This window comes from Phyllostomus discolor, chromosome 1, assembly GCF_004126475.2.
Source record: "Phyllostomus discolor isolate MPI-MPIP mPhyDis1 chromosome 1, mPhyDis1.pri.v3, whole genome shotgun sequence".
NCBI classification, from domain to species: Eukaryota; Metazoa; Chordata; class Mammalia; order Chiroptera; family Phyllostomidae; genus Phyllostomus; species Phyllostomus discolor.
In genome coordinates this window covers 165,100,856-165,118,546 of record NC_040903.2, presented here as the reverse complement: position 1 = coordinate 165,118,546, position 17,691 = coordinate 165,100,856, and the positions used below count along the sequence as shown (strand labels likewise).

The following is a 17,691-nucleotide window of genomic DNA, read 5'->3' as shown; positions in this document are numbered from 1 at the left end:
CCACGCTCAATCCACTGAGCTATGCCAGCCAGGGCCTCATCATTTATATTTTTATAAAAATTATTTCACTAACACTTCCAAATTGTCAGCATACAGCTATTTATAACTTTCACATTTAAAATATTAATTTTAGTTACACTCACTTTCTCTGTATATTATTTTCTGGCATCTTTTATTTCTTCTTTATCAAACTTGTGGTAGATTTACTTGTATTACTTGTAATATAATACAAGTAATTATATTACAGTGTATATATTAATACACTGTAATAAACTTGGTTTTAGTTTTGTAGATTTGCAAAAAAATCATTATATCAATGTATGGCCTTTTCTGTTTGATTTTTTTTTCATTCTTTGGATTTACTCTACTCTTTTATAAAAGATTTCAGTTTGGTTGTTTAGCTTATTAACTTTCCATCTTAATATGTGCATTTAAGGCTACAGTTTTCTTTCTAATACAATACCTACATCTGCAAAGTTTTATTATGTGAAGTTTGTCTTTGGGTTCTTAATGATATCTAAACTTCATTTTGTTTTCTCAGTAGTTCAAAGAACATTCAGTGTGTGTGTGTGTGTGTGTGTGTTTCCAAATCTTTAAGAGGGAGAATTTTAAACATCTGTTTGTATGTTTTGGAGGATGAGTTTAGATTTTTATTCATTTTGGTTAGATAGTGTTGCCTGTATGATATTAATTCTTTGGGATTTGTTGAGGCTTTTCATGGTCAGTTTTATAAATGTTATACATATGACTTAACAGAATGTGTTTTTATTCAATACCTGGGTTAAGAAATATACATACATATATATGTATATATATATATATATATATATATATCCATATTATAATTGTAAATTTTGTGTTCAAGTGTTTTATATTTTCATTTTTGTCAGCTTGATCTATTTATTACTGACTGAGATATGTGAAATCTCCCTCTTTAATAGTAGGCTTATCCATTTTTCTTTGTAATTATGCAAGATTGTGTTTTATGTATTTTGAGGATCTGCTCTTGAGTACCTAGAGATTGGGAACTATTATGCATTTCTGGTGAATGATTTATTTAATTATTATATAGTGATCTTTTCCACCAATAATGCTTTTTCTTAAAGCCTACTTATTTTTCAATGTTACACCAGTTTGCTTTCATAACTATTTGCCTAACATATCCTGTCCACCCCTTTACTTTCAACATTTCTGTGTTGATAGTGTTGAAACTTTTTATAAATAGGTTTTACTAAGATATATTCTAATTGAGAATCTTCAGGTTTTAACTAAGGTTTTAACTAATAGATGAATTAACTAAGATTAATTCATCTATTTGTTGTAAATTTTGATAGCTTTGGATGTGAATTTACCATTTGGTTTTGTGTTTTCAATTTTCTATGCTTTTTGCTTTTATGATTTTTTCTTTTATTGATTGATAATTTTTTTAGTGGTTAGATAATCATATATTTTACAGTGTGTTCCCCTGATATTTTCAGGACCCACCCAGCACTATACATATTTATTATAATATTATTTCATTGAATTTATTAAAGTGACATTGAGTATAAACTGTAGTTGAAAAATAAACCATTAAAATGTGAATCTGGTCACACCACTCTTGTGTCACACAGAATGCTTCAGGGGTTACTGGCCATACAAGGTCAAAGTCTGGCCCAATATAGTGCAACATTTCTGCAGCCTCATCCTCTACTCTCTCCTCTCCTACCCAATAGCTACGTTCTCCTTTTAACACATACCACGTTACCTCACCCCTTGCTTTAGCTCATGCAATCCTTGTCTGCTGAGATGCACTCTCTTTTCCAATCTCTTTTAAAACCCAACACATCCTTTAGGGTCCAGCTAAATACCTCCCTCCTTGAGCCTGCCTGGATTCCCATAGCTACTTGAGTGTGTTTTCTTCCTCAGACGCTCATAGGACTGCGTGCATGTGTCCTGGTTCCTGGCATAGCCTGGCTCTGTGCGCTTATCTTAACTTCCCAATACAGTGACTTGCACATGTGGTCTTAACTTCCCATCAAATTATAGACTCACTGACAGCAATGACTCGATAGTTAATCTGTATGTCCTCTGCAGTATGAAGCACAGTGACTTACTAGTGATAGGTGCTTTGAATAAATAAGTGAAAATATTTTTTGAGTTCAATTAGAGAATTTAATTTCTAAATGATTTCATACTAAACTCAGGCCTTCTAATCACGCACCTGCAAAGAACTATGTAAATCTGAGCATGAGAATAAATACACTTTGAGTTACCCCATTAGAGGCCTGGATGACAATTTAGGCAGTTTCTCCAAGTGAGAAATTTCATATGAAATTAAGGAAATCTTCCCTGGTCTTTTCTGGGCTCTGGTTGTTGTTAGTACCATCTTCAAGCAACAATGCAACACAAAGCAAATGGAACAAATTGGCCTATGAAAATCAGAAAACACCAAGTTTCTAGGTCGGTGAGCTCTTACAAAGTACATAACTGAATCCAGTAGCCTCTGCTGCATTTTCCAAACTAAGAATCATTGTCCCAGAATGCCACCTGTTATCCCCACTAAAACCATCTTCCATATCCTGATGAGGTTGATGGGAATTGTTCACCATTTTCAATAAAAAAGATTTTTTCTTCCGAGAGCATGCCCCTTGGGTACCTGGACTCTTCTTGAGGTTTGGGTTCCATTGTGGCTGTGTGCTTTCACCAAGTGGCAGTTGTGTGGAGATGTCACTAGGGTGATGGAAGGCGCTCTCTCCCCTGGACTTTGCTCCTGCCCTGATGAAAGAACCCTGGAAGCCAGGAGGTCACTGGGTCAGTTCTCAGCAAAGTGCCCTCTCCTCGGTTTTGATAACTTTTTCTTATTTCTTTATTCTACCACCCTACTGTTTGAAAGCTAGACACTGTAGACACTTTTTTTTTTCTTTTAGCATTTTGTCATGTAACTTTATGCTGGAAAAATATAAAGTTTAACATCCTCTCTGCTCTCTTCCTGTTCACACCAGGACATCAGAATGATTTAACGTAAGTCCCACATTGTCTTCTTTCACAGTCTTATCTAGAATTTTAGTTTCTCTTTTAACCCCCCAATTATCCTCATCATTATTAATTTTATTATTTTACAAAAATGCTCATTTAGATGTACTTGTGTCTTTACTGATTCCCTTGCTAACCATTTTTGTTCTACTTTCTTTCTTTTTGATCTAATGTATCTTTCATAAAGTACATTCTTTCCTAATTCTTTCCCTAAGATTTCTAAATGTTGTATTCTCTCAGGCCTTGTTTGTTGGAAAATGTCTTTGTATTGCCCTCACTTTGAGTGACAGATAACTCTAAAAACCTAGGTTGGCATTCATCTTCCTTCAGCATTTTGCAGGGAATATTTCTATAGCTTCTGGCCATTATTTTGCTGTGGAGAAATCTGCTGTAAGCACACTTGCTACTGTGCTGTTTATTTATTTTTTAGGCTGTTTCATTTCATTTCATTCATGTTTTGCCTTTAGTATACTACAGTTTCTCTAAGATGTGCTTTGGTGTCCATAATTTCCACTTTAAGTTTCCTTAATGCTTACTGGATTCTCAAATCTAAGTTTTCATATCTTACAAACATTCTGGGAATTGGTGCACTGATTAATTTTTTAATAATGTATTTTTAAAACAGTCTCAAACTTACAGATGAGTAGTAAATATAGCACACAGAATTATTTTCATGAAAACTATTGTATAGGAAGTTGCCAATCTGTTACCCAATCTTTCAGAATACTTTAGTGTATATAGAACAAAGATGTTATCCCTCGAAATCTCAATTAGTCCATCAAAATCCAGAAGTTAATTTTGAAATATTACTATCCTTCAATCCTTAGACCTCATTCAAGTTTTGCCAGTTATCCCAGTGAGTCTATTATAGCAAAAGAATCCAGTCTAGAACCAGGTATTGCACTTAGTTGTCTTGAGTCTTCAGTCTCCTTTAGTTGGACAGTTTCTTATTCTTTCTTTGATGTTCATGACCCTGGCACATTTGAAGATTACAGGCCAGTTATTTTGTAGGAGTCCTTCAATTTATGTTGTCATGATGAGATTCGCATCACACATCTTTGGTAGGGATATCACAGAGTTGATGTGTGTTCTTCCCATTGCATCGTATCGGGTGACACATTAATTTTTCTATGTACCATTACTGAAGTTGTTTACTTCCACTACTTGATTAAGGTGATTTCTGCCAGCCATTTCCTATATATAGCATTATTTCTCTGTGTTTGAAATTAATGAGTTTTAAATTGGGATTATAATGCCATTGAAACCAGAACTTAGAACTCTTTGGTTAGCTTAGTACTATTAGTATGTGTGGTCCTGACATGCTGAATTGCAAAACTGAGAGTATTTCCTATAAAAATGTTGTTTTCATGGTGCTTAGGTACTGTAGTAAGAATAGTACAGCTCTGTTGTAGGTAACATACACTTGTATACTGGCCTAAGAAGTGAGCCACGGGAAGCTAGTTCCTGATTTCAAAATAACTGAACTACAAATATAATGTTGAAGGCAACTGGTTTGTGGGTTAAGCGCTGCCTATGTTGAATTTATGTTCGTGGTATTAATGTATACTCATGTGTCTATCTGTGTGTAACTGAACATTCTAAATAATATACATGACAAGTATTAACATTTTATATCGATACTCTTGTTTTGATTTAACACCAGAAGTCCTGCAGGACAGATCTTTATTTTCTTAACTTTCTGAAGCCAAATGTAGACAGTAAGCTTGGTATCTTCCTCCTCTCTCATTTTTGACATTTTAACTGAGATAAAATATACACTGCTAAGTCAGAGAAGAAAACTTACAAATTTATTCTGAGGACATAAAGCATTATTTATTCCCAAATTATTTGTATTTCTGAAAAGAATGCCTATGGGGGGACTTTTAACTCACTGTTTCACAAAATGTAATTTGTGTATCACTAGCTGAATATTTTGGGTGGTACATGGGTCATATGTAATGTAGATGGAACATGAATATGACAGAAATCATGACAGCCATGCGTCAATCTTTGAAGCCCAGGAATAACTAATTTTATGGAAAAGATTTACTTTTTAATAAAGAATTTAAGATGTTTTTATTTAAGTGAGGTGACATTTCTGGGGAGAGGGAGTCTGCAAAGCTGTCTTCAAATTGTAGTATGTAGACAGCTCTATTCTTGAGAGGGCTAGCTGGGCTCTGGAGAGTGAGGATCACCCCAAGTCAGAGCTGGGTGTGAAGCGGGTAGACTATTTCTACCCTTCTCTTCATCAGGATCAATAATCAAGAATTGGAATAAAAGTCATTCTTCTTTGACAAATTAACACTAAGTAGTCTCTTATGACTACCTTTCCCTCTAATGGAAGACTCTGGTAGAACATGTTCAAATTTGTGTCATCATAAATCCACGCTGATGTATGATCAGTTTCCCCGACTCTAAGAATGACTACTGTGTGCACTTCTTCCCTTGTCTGTGCTTCCAGGATTCTCTCAACATGAGGTCCTCCCTGCAGGCAGTCGTGCTCTGGGGAAAGAAGGCCCCCTCCCACAGCATCACTGCCATCATGATCACTGATGACCAGGCAACAATTGTGACTGGAAGTCAAGAGGGTCAGCTCTGTCTCTGGAGTCTCTCACCTGAACTAAAGGTAAGTGAAAACTATTATATTGAAACAAACAACACACAAAATAGGCATAGTTTGCTTCTTCCATCTGCAATGACAGTGGAAAGTTTGCTGGATTATTAGGGAGATGCTTACTGAAGTCATAAATTGGTTTTACTTCTGGATTTGGAGAGAATGAAGTGTTACATGGTAGATCAAGACCATATTGGAAAATTATATGATCAGTATTGCTAATCTTAGCTACTAGCTGTTATCGCCCTTTAAGCTATGCTGAATTTCACTATTTTATATCCTGAATTATATGTTTAAGTAACTGAACTACAGACATGTAAGTATAATTCTAAAAATTATGGCTCATTAATCTAAACAAAGGGCACCCTGGCAAACCACTATTAACTAAATGAGTAATATTTTAATTATCTGGGTGTTTCTGTCAGTTGGCCTTCTTGCTATTTTTTTAGTCTCTGCTTGCCAGTGATTTTTACAGATTGCATCACTAAACCCTAAATCCAATTTACTATTGTCATCCTCCTATTTCAGAACCTGACCTCATCTAGGATTTGGCCCATTGATTAGCAATTAATTGTCCCTGTCCCGAGTCATAAACATTTAACATATTGGAATAGATATTTGCTTAGCTCTAGCAGCCTGTAGACCCAATTTGAACATTCAAACTAATGATGTACTTAAAGTATACTGCCCTCATTAAGAAGCCTTTTAAAGATCAAAGACTATTTTTAGCCTTTAAAGTTTGTCACTTTAAAACCTAAATTAACAATTAATTGTAATTCTAGTTTATAGTGTAATTAATTAACATCTCCCATCACTGAACAATTGCACTGCAGGACTGCCAAGAACTGCAGAGCAGAGCAGCTCAGCTCAATGCTTATGAACATTCCTGAAAGGAGGAACCGGTATTATTTCAACAGATGAGCTTTGACAATGATGGCTCTCATACTTATTATCTCTTATAATATAAACCAGACCCCTAAATGGCTAAAAATGTCTTTCTATTCTTTTTAATGTTGAAATGTAATGTTTTCCAGCCAGAATATGTAGGTTGCTATAGCTTAAGAAAATCTGATTCCTTACTTCTATATCTTTTTAGGTATATTCCTGGTATTTATTCAACATGCATTTATCTAGTAGATATTATAAGTTAAGCAGTATGCTGGGTATCTGAGTTCAAACATGAATAATGAGACCTGGTGCTGCCTGCCCAGAGGTTATAGTAGGCTAATGTGATGCAGTTTTATTATAATACAAGGTATTCCTAGTAGGAAGAGGTCAGCAGTGCATCTTCAGTGGGAGACATTATGCCATGCTTTTCTTAGGAGCAAGTCTTTTGCCTGGGGTAGACCAATGGTTCTTAACAGAAACTGATTTTGCCCCCTCCCACCTCCAAATGCATTTGGTAATGTTGGCAGACACTTCTTTGTGGCATCAAGTGGGTAGAGACCAGGGATGCTATAAACATCCTACAACGCACATGACGACCCATTATGACAGCTCCTTACAATGAAGGATTATTCCATCCAACATGCCAATAGTGTTAATATTGAGAAATCCATGGTTACAGAGTGTTGGAGGGAATAGGCACCTGATCAGCAGGGGGAGAAGAAATAAGGAGAACCAGTAAGAAGATTTAAGTTGTGGGTTGGAGCAGCTTTGTGTTTTAGAAATTTACTGTGAGGACATGATGAAAAAGTTAATAATACAAATACAATACTAATTAGTATGAATGTGAGATTTTCTGTGCTAACTATGAGCTCAGAAAGAATGAACATCTTCTCTTATTTTTTCCCATGAATTTCAGCCTTACATGACAATGGATTAACTATTATCAGGGAAAACTCTAGGCTGTTCAAAAAGGGCATTTTTGACTTCTCAACAAATCCTGTTGCTATCTTTAAGGCAGTGAAGTGAGTGGTCCATCACTGATATTTTAATACATAGCAGTTTAACTTGATTTTTGTTTGACAAATGTATATATGAAGGCATAATTTGGGCAGGGGAAGGAGAAGGGAGGCCTTAAGGACATGGGAGACTGTAAGGGGAAACATAAATATGTGGGCGACTGAGTGGCTGTAGGACAGCTGGAGGCCTTAGGACCTATGGGGGTGAAGACAACAGGTAGTAGAGAAGGAAGTTGTGGGGGAGGGGAGTAAAGTGATCCGGGAGCCATTTATTTTCTCTTTGTACTAAATTAGGGAAGGACTTTCCCCTCTCCAATGCGATTTAGGTAAGAACACTCACTTGCCACAATATAAGTGGAAAAACAAACCAAGGACACTTACTTAAGCAGATGTTTTTGTTGTTGTTCTAGGCACAGATGCCTCCTTCAAGTTTTGCTGAGTCTCATGTAGAAGACAGACTTGTTAATAGGAATTTGTAAAGCAGTAGGCTTTACTGTCTGTTTCTATGAATATGACTACATATATCTTTTAAGTGAAATCACACAATATTTATCCTTTGTGACTGGCTTATTACACTTGACATAATGTTCTCAGGTTTCATCCATGCTGTAGCATGTGTCAGAGTGTCCTTCACACCTAAGGCTAAAAAATATTCCATTGTTTGTATAGGCCACATTTTATTTCTTCATTCACTCATCGATGAACACTTGGCTTGCTTCTCCCTTTTGACTAATGTGAATAACGCTGCTATGCATCTGGGGATACAACAATCTGTTTAAGTTGCTGCCTTCACTTCTTTGGGGTATATAGTCAGAGGTAGGATTTCTGGGTCATATGGTAGTTCTATGTTAAATTTTTTGAGGAGTTGCCAAACTGGTTTACATAGCAGTTTACATTTTACATTCCCCACCAGCAGTGTGCAAAATTTCCAGTTTCTTAATATCCTCACCAACACTTGTTATTTTCTTTTTTGTTTGTTTTTTAATGCCCAGCCTAATCAGTGCAAAGTGGCATCTCACTGTGGTTTTGGAGGAAAAGCCTTTGTGAGGGTGATGTTTGAATGGAGTTTTATGATGCACAGGATTTGAACAGGAAAAAAGGTAGGAGGAGAATGTAGACAGAATAAGTGCGTATAAAAAGCATGAATGTTTTGCTTCCTGGGAACTGGTAAGAGTAATTGAGTAGGCCTGGAACACAGAGTGATAGGCATATCTGTGAGGGCTGTAGGGGATGGAGCAGATTCAATCTAGAATTTGATACACTGAGGGGGTTTAGATTTTTTTTAATTAGCAAGAGCTAACACTATGTCTTAATTAAAAGTGGTGCTGTTAAGGGATTTGAGGATGTTTTATGCAAGGAGATGATATAATACTACATTATTATGTCTGTGATTTAGAATACACTGAGAATGAATGTGAAGGGAATATTGAAGGGAGGGGGAGATAAGATAAGGGAAGGCATTATGGGTAGCAGGTTCTATAGCACTATAGTCATGGAAGGTTTTGAGCATGAACCAAATTAGTGGCAATGGGAAAGAAGAGGAGATGCAACCTGGAAACCTATCAAGAACAGAGCATAGACAGAAGTGAGCAACAGTTGGATGTGGGGTAAAGGAGCAGGAACAGTCAAGGAAATGTTTCAGGTTTGGGGTTTAGGTGATGGGTGGGATTGGGGGGATAATGATATTGTATAAGGAATAGAGTGTAGGAATAGGGAGGGAAAGAAAGTGATTTAAGTTCTGGATATCTTGGAGTATCCAGATATTCATCAGTCTTTCCTTTGTCTATGAGTGGTGGTAGATGGCAGGATACTCAGGAGCAGGACACTAAGTCTCCCTGTCCTGGGTTCTCATCATATGCCTAGATTATGCCTGCTACTTCCAGGCTCAGGGTCTGACTCACAAAGACTTCTAATTTCCCTGGAACTTTTGTATACTCATGAGGAGCCTCTCCAAGTGTCATGTTAAAAACTTGCTCACTTGAGTTTCCTGGTATTGATTGCTAGTATTTATTATAACTTTAAGAATAAAAAGAGCCCTGGCTGGTGAAGCTCAGTGGATTGAGTGCTGGTCTGTGAACCAAAGGGTCACTGGTTGGGTTTCCAGTCAGGGCACATGCCTGGGTTGCAGGCCAGGCTCCCAGCAGGGGGCACACCAGAGGCAACCACACATTGATGTCTCTCTCTCTCTCTTCCTCCCTCCCTTCCCCTCTCTAAAAATAAATAAATAAAATCTATTTAAAATATTAAAAAAATAAATAACAAAAAAGATGAGTTGAACATCCCTGAAATATATTCCCTTAGGATTGGAATGTTGTATTTTCTTTATGTTTAATAATCACGAGGAAACATAACAACAAAAGAAGACTATCGATGTTGTGTAGAAAGAGTAGAGCTATCTGAGTGAAGTTCTAGCTCATACTTACCAACTCTGTATTATTGGACAAACGACTTATAGTCTTTGAACCTCAATTGTATCACTTTTAAAATGGGGATTAAACACTTTTCATAGTTGCACCAGTGCCTGGAACTTGGTAGATGCTAGTCAACTCATGTGTTCTTTTTCCTTTCTCATTTGTGCCATTGGAGTACCTGGTGGGGGTCTGGGTATGGGGGGACAGTGCTTCATAGAGGTAGAGCCAATGAATACAAGGAAAGGTCTCCTGACTTTCATCATGAAAATGACTTAGTGTGATTGTAGAATTTTTTTTTATTATTCTTCACAGCAGTCCTAAAATATGATAAAATTAGGAGACTAGTGAATTGTCACAGCTTACTCAACTACGTGTGGGGATTTCATAGCAGAATGAGTTGAGTACAATATCAAAAGCAGTGGTATTCTGTTCTGATGTTTTGTCCCTGGTGGATTTTCTCTGGAGGAGGCAATGTCCTTGATGTGCCCCAATTCATTGTTTAATTTGGCCTGCAATATGCTGGAAATGGGATTCAATTCCTAGGGGTGTGCTTTCCCAAGTGTGGTGATGGGGAAACATATTATGTTGTTCTGAGATGAAACCTTCTGAATTTCCCAGGAATAAGGTAGGGAGTCAGAACTTGGGTTGTAAGGGATTCTAACCAACCACAAACCCTCCTTATAGCACCGGAAGTTTAGTCTGATAACAGGCTTTTTAAAGAAGTATTTCTGGCTATGACAGAAACAAGATGAAGGCAGGGAACAATTATGCTATGAAAAAACTTGTTTTCATTGATATGGTTGGGTTATCACCTGCATACATCTATGTTTGCATAGTTCAGAAAAAAACATAATGAATATTAACTCATTTAGGAATTAGATTTTTATTACTCATGAGACAAGTTGTATTAACTACGAATTTTCTAGTTATTTAAATTAGATTTTTAGTCCCTTAATGGCAAACCCTTCTCCATTTTAGGGTATCTGGAATGTTTTCCATTTTATGGTATAATTTTTATAATCATGTTTTACAAAATAGTGAGAAATAGATCTTTTTACCCATGAAATAATTGAAGGATTAGTCCTTAGTGCCCTATTGTTAAATTCACAGGTTGGAGAAAATACGGGCATTTTAAATAATAGCTCAGTTGCAATTTTATTTTTAACATAGAAAAGTAAAGTATTTCTGAAGCAAAAAGTCAAATAAGGTATTATAATGGTTACAAAAAGGGTTATCTTTTGTTTGTGTTTTGTAAACTCATTTCTGAATTCTGAAATTTGCATATTAATATTCTACTATCATTTGAGGCACATTTGGTGCATATTAAACATCAACACTGGCTTATTTGTATTCAAAACCTAGATGTTGTAGAACCAGCCTGGCAATCTTCTGAGTTTTGTGATGGATACAAAACCAAAAACAAACAAAATTATTCGTGCAGCACAGTATCTTTATTTAGAAGTTGTGTGGATTTCGATATGCCACATACCAGTTTTCCTGACTATGTATAGCAAAACATACTATAACAGGATTTACTTAGCAGAATTATGAATATATATGTAATATCATGTTTATATTCTCAACCAAAAAGTTTACAGCTGTTTAAAAGCTTACCCTTATCATTTTCAGATTTCAGCAAAAGAACTTCTGTTTGGTCATTCAGCTTCAGTAACATGTTTGGCCAGAGCGAGGGACTTCTCTAAACAACCCTATGTTGTTAGTGCTGCTGAAAATGGGTAGGTATGATGCGTGGAACTCTGCATCCATCTCTATTTTCTCTCCAGTCTTAACAGCTGATGGGGTATAGAATTCTAGGGCTGGAGGAATCTTAGTGATTACTGTGTTCCTTTTACACTTAGAAAAGTTTAGATTTTGAATGGCTGAGTAGTTTATGTGATGGTCCCAAGGAATGTAATCTGTGCTATGACTCCCAATATTTAAACATCCCAATGTGTGTATCAGGCTTTCTGGCAGCCTCCCTGTGTAAATAGCACCTATTTTAGAATTGAAAATGGAAAAGTCTGGGTACTTGTCTTTTTTCACGTAGCAATTCACTTTGAGCTCTTAAGCAAAACCATCCATGCCTTCATAGTTTTGTAAAACAACAGTTACAATCTTCACATTGTACACTTGTCTGAAATCATTATAAAGTGAATAGAGGAAAGGATTCAATCTTAAGTGGAATTGAGGGAAAGAGAAGGGAAAGGAACATAGACAGTAATTTGGGCTCTGTTTCAAAGTGAGGTTTGTTTCAATGAAGTAGGACTTAGCTGTAGGAAAAGGCCCCATGGATGGAAGAGCTACCAGGAACTAGATTCCACTGGTGAGTTATTTGCCAAAGTATACTCAAGAATGCAAAACTGATTTAGCATGGGTTTGTGAATGAGGGATAGGGTTACAGGTCGAAACAAGAGAACCCCTCCTTTTCTTGTCTTTAGCAAGAGGAGAAATTATATGGCTTTAAATTCTGAGAATCAAAAGAATGAGGAATCAAGTATCCAACTTGGAGAAACTATATAGTTTATAACAAAATGGCTAGTGGAACTGATATCAAAGAAGTATTTATTCCCATAGTTTATACCAGAGAAGTAGTTATTCCAATAATTGTTATACTTAGACTGCATTTTAAATAAAGCTAATGTGGAATGGCCCAGTGCATTCTCTTTTAATGGTTGCTGGTAGCTCCTGTACAATAGTGCTGCCACAAAGCCTGCTACCCATGCTGGGATATTCGTTCACACTCTTGAGAACTTGAGGAATGGTGGTGGACTTTTTCTGAGACTACTTGGAGAACTGAGAAAAGTAACAGCTCAGTGAGAAATAGATCTGAAAAGTAACTGAGCTCCAGATGGAGTTTTTTGCCCATAGTCTTCTAGCTCCAAAAAAAAATTTAGGGTTAATGAACAGATTATTGATGATGGATGAATTCAGCTGTATGAATCCTGTAAATATGATTGTTACACAGCCAAAGAGTCTGGTTTGGTCTTCCTTTTCCTATAGGACTTGAATTTTCTAGAACTCTGTTCGTTTGATGTCCAAAACTTACTCTGCATCTATAATATATTTCTTTTTTTAATAATTTTTTAAAGATTTTATTCATTTATTTTTTTTAGAGAGGGAAGGGAGGGAGAAAGAGAGAGAGAGAGAGAAACATCAATGTGCGGTTGCTGGGGGTTATGGCCTGCAACCCAGGAATGTACCCTGGCTGGGAATCAAACCTGGGACACTTTGGTTCCCAGCCCGTGCTCAATCCACTGAGCTACGCCAGCCAGGGCCTTATAATATATTTCTTAGAGCTACTGCATACTTAGCATCTAATTCAATATGCTGAAAGTTATTAAAATTACTAGATTTGGACTATTATTACCCACACAGCAATGTGGGGTGTTTTTTTGTTTGTTTGTTTTTAGTTTTCAGAAGTCCCAGGGAGTGGCTGGGGGTGGGGCCTTTCTGCCTCCAAGATGATCAGAAGGGGATCAGAGTTGCCTCATGACTCAGTTTTTCTCTCTTTTCCCCCAAGGTACCACACCACGTGTGGGCATGAATTCTAAGGTTCAGGAATCCCAGTGAGTTCCAGGGTAAATGAAAGGAAATAAATGCTTGGAGACAGAATGAAAAGGCATTGTTTACAAAGGAATGTTAACTAAACTGAGAGCTGACTTCTCAACAGTAAAATAACACTAGATAGCAGTGAAGTATCTTCAAACAATTGAGAGAAAATAGCCATCAACATAGAAGTATATCTCTCACAAAAATATCTTCAAAACATGAGGACAGAACAGTAACATTTAAGTCAAATATTAATAACACTTTCAATTATCGCCAACAGACCCTCTATAAGTAACAAAACTCTAATTATATTTTTCAGTGAGGACAATGATTTCAGAAGGGAAATCTGAGCTGGGAGAAGAATAATGAAAAAAACAGCAAATATTTTAAAAATTAAATAGACACCGATTATAAGACACAATAATATTATATATACTCCTCACCCCACCCCCACACAACCCCAAATCAAAATTGCACATAATAGTGTACTGATGAGCTCCCACGTGTCCTGGAATTTTGGAGGTGGATAAAGATGCTGATTAACTTTAGACTTTAAGCTAAATGTCCATGGTGGCATTTCCAGATTAATTACTAAAAGAATAGACAAAAGAAATAAAAACAGAATAAATAGAATGTATAGTTTTCAACTTTAAAAAATGAACAATGTTGAAATAACTCCAAATAGAACAGCAATCTAAATTACATAAAGGCACTAAGTCCTTTGGTTAAATTATACAAATTGGCAGATACTTTTAAAGAAGAAACAGCATATCATTTTTTTCTAGCATATCATTTTTTTAAAGAAAGAAACAGCATAAGGACATGGAAAAGTTAAAAGTAAGTGGATGGAAAAAGATTTATCAGATAAATACTAACCAAAATAAGGTTGATATAACTATATTAATATTTCACATCAATAAATACATGTAGTTAATAAAACTTTGAGGCAAAAAGTCCTGGCATTAATGGAGACGGTTTGTACATATTAATAAACTTTTAATCACCAGCAAGCGATGAGACTAAAGAGACAAGCCGGCACCCAATCCTGGAGGCTTGTTGGAAAGTGCTCCTCAAACCAGAGCTTGCATCAGAAGACCTGCAAAGTTTGTTTAGATACAAATTTCTGGGCCCCACTCCTGGAGGAATGGGTTCATTAGGTCTGGGCTGAAGTTCAAGAACTTGTGCTTTGTAACACATTCCTGGACAATGCCCGTGCTGCTGGTTCAGAGACATGTTTGGAGTAGAGAGTCCAGAAACATTAGTGTCACGGGTGGAGCACTTACTGATGCCCAGGCTTCAACCATGGAAAACATAATTAAGTCTGGCTTGATATCTGGGTTGGGTCCCAGATATTAGTATTTTTTAAAAGCTCCCTGATAATTCTACAGCCTGAGTTTAGAACCACTAGTTTGGAGATAGAAACCTAAAAACAGGTTAACTAGCCAGGAGCTTTTCAAAATTCCACGTGCCAGGATCCCAACACGTGGCTATGAAATTAGAATCTCAGAGGGTATTTTTAAAAAAATATTCCCAGGGCCAAGATGGAGGTGTAGGTAAACATACACTGCCTCCTCACACAACCAAAAGAAGGACAACAACAAATTTAAAAACAAAACACAACCAGAACTGACAGAAAATCGAACTGCATGGAAGTTTAACAACCAAATAGTTAAAGAAGAAACATTCATACAGACCTGTAGGAGGGGCGGGGATGGGCAGTCAAGCAGTGAGGGCTCACAGCAAGGCAGTGGATTGCAGACTGGGTAGTCCAACATTTGTGTGTAGATAAACTGGGAGGAACAACTAGGGAGCGAGACAGACTGCACAACCCAGGGTTTCAGCTTGGGGAAATAAAGCCTCAAACCTCTGATTGAAAACATCTGTGGGTGTTGAGGCAGTGGGAGAAATGCCCAGCCTCACAGGAGAGTTTGTTGGAGAGACCCACAGGATCCTAGAATGTACAAAAAACCACCCATCAGGGAATGAGCACAGAAGGGCCCAAGTGCTTGTAGGTAGCAGCGGAAGTGACTGCCATCTGGCAGAGAGCAAAACAAGTGGCTTTGTTCCCAAAGTGACTTGGGCTGCCCCATCCTGGTGAACACCTAAGACTCTGCCCCTTACTACGTAACAGGTTCCTGAGACAAAAAAAAAAGTAAAGAAAAGAAAAGATAATATGTCCCAAATGAAAGAACAGATCAAAGTTCCAGAAAAAATATAACTAAGCAATGAAGAGATAGCCAAGTTATCAGACGCACAGTTCAAAACACGGGTCATGAAGATGCTCACAGAAATGCTTGAGTATGGTCGCAAAACAGAGGGAAAAAATGAAGGCTATGAAGAGTGAAGTAAAGGAAAATGTACAGGGAACCAACAGTGATGTGAAGGAAACCGGGACTCAAATCAACGATTTGGACCGGAAGGAAGAAACAAACAGTCAACCAGAACAGAACGAAGAAATAAGAATTCAAACAAATGAGGAGAGGCTTAGGAACCTCCAGGACAACTTTAAACATTCCAACATCCAAATCATAAGGGTGCTGGAAGGAGAAGAGGAAGAGCAAGAAATTGAAAACTTATTTGAATAATGAAGGAGAACTTCCCCAATCCGAAAAAGGAAGCAGACTTCCAGGAAGTCCAGGAAGCTCAGAGAATCCCCAGAAGTTGGACCCAAGGAAGCACACACCAAGACACATTATAATTACATTACCCAAAATTAAAGATAAGGAGAGAATCTTGGAAGCAGCAAGAGAAAAGGAGACAGTTACCTACAAAAAAGTTCCCATAAGACTATCAGCTGATTTTTCAAAAGAAACCTTGCAGGCAAGAAGGGGCTGGAAAGAATTATTCAAAGTCACGAAAGGCAAGGACCTACATCCAAGATTACTCTACCCAGCAAAGCTTTCACTTAGGATGGGAGGGCAGATAAAGTGCTTCCCAGATAATGTCAAGTTAATGTTCATCTTCACCAAGCCCTTATTATGTGAAATGTTAAAGGGACTTATCTGAGAAAAAGAAGATTGAAAATATGAACAGTAAAATGACAATACATTCACAACTATTAACAACTGAACCAAAAACAAACAAACAAAGCAAACAAGTAGAACAGGAACAGAATCACAGAAATGGAGATCACATGGGGGAGTGAGAGGGGGACATAAGGGGGAAAGGTACAGGGAATAAGTAGCATAAATGGTAGATAGAAAATATACAGGGGGAGGTTAAGAACAGTATAGGAAATGGAGAAGCCAAAGAACTTATATGTATGACCCATGGACATGAACTAAAGCGGGGGAATGTGGGTGAGAGGTGGTGTGCAGGGTGAAGGGGAATAAAGGGGGGGAATGGGACAACTGTAATAGCATAATCAATAAAAATATATTTTTTAAAATAAAAAAAAATATTTCCAGGTGACTATTGATACACAGATAAATTGAGAACCATGCTGATGAACTCTAATTCCTTACAGAGATAATATTTTATATTGATGACTGCTTATGCTTTGACTTTTTTTACCTTTGAAATATATTTCTTTACCTACGAGATACATTATTTCAGATTCTACCACTCTTTCAGTCTTATATTTCAGACACACACAGATTTTTTCCAGTTATGAGTTACATGCTTCAAGTTATTTTTAGAATAAGGTTTGATATCAACACAAAGAAAAAAAACATGAATATTCTGTTTTTAGAACATGGTTGGTCCACCTCAGTACTAATGACATTTGGACAACAGAATTCTTTGTTGTGGGGACCATCCTGTGCATTATAGGTGTTTAGCAGCATCACTGGTCTTTCTCCACTAGATGCCAGTAGTGTGTCCCTAAATTGTGGCAACCTGAAATATCTCTAAACATTGTCAAACATCCTTTGTGGGGCAAAATAGCCCAGGTTGAAAATTGTTGATTTGAAGATTGAGTCCTGGTGTTTGTCTAGAAAACCAAAACCAAAACCAAAAACAAAAACATACAAGCCTACAAATTACTAAATGCAATTAAAAATATTAGTCCACATCTTATTTTCTTAATAGCAGCTTTTCCCTGAAAGCCAATAAAACTTTCATTTTGTGCATGGGAAATTTTGTTTATGTTTTGAAACTGTTAAAATTGAAGAATATTTTACCCACCAATTCTGAAACAGCCATTCTGGTTTTTGTGAACGGAAATCATAGAGATTCAAATTGCTTTTCCTAGACCTAT

At 36.8% G+C, this 17,691-nt stretch overlaps 1 protein-coding gene across 5 annotated transcripts in view; it reads left to right on the top strand.

Annotated features, from left to right (window-relative positions):
• The window catches only part of WDR72 (WD repeat domain 72), a 202,171-nt gene that overhangs the window by 18,170 nt on the left and 166,310 nt on the right, over nt 1-17,691 (top strand). For all 5 annotated transcript variants that reach the window (XM_036033779.1, XM_036033790.1, XM_036033772.1 and 2 more), the window contains exons 2-3: nt 5,477-5,641; nt 11,574-11,680. In XM_036033779.1, the coding sequence (XP_035889672.1) occupies nt 5,489-5,641; nt 11,574-11,680 (260 nt within the window). In that variant the 5' untranslated portion in view covers nt 5,477-5,488. The remainder of the gene's footprint in view (nt 1-5,476; nt 5,642-11,573; nt 11,681-17,691) is intronic.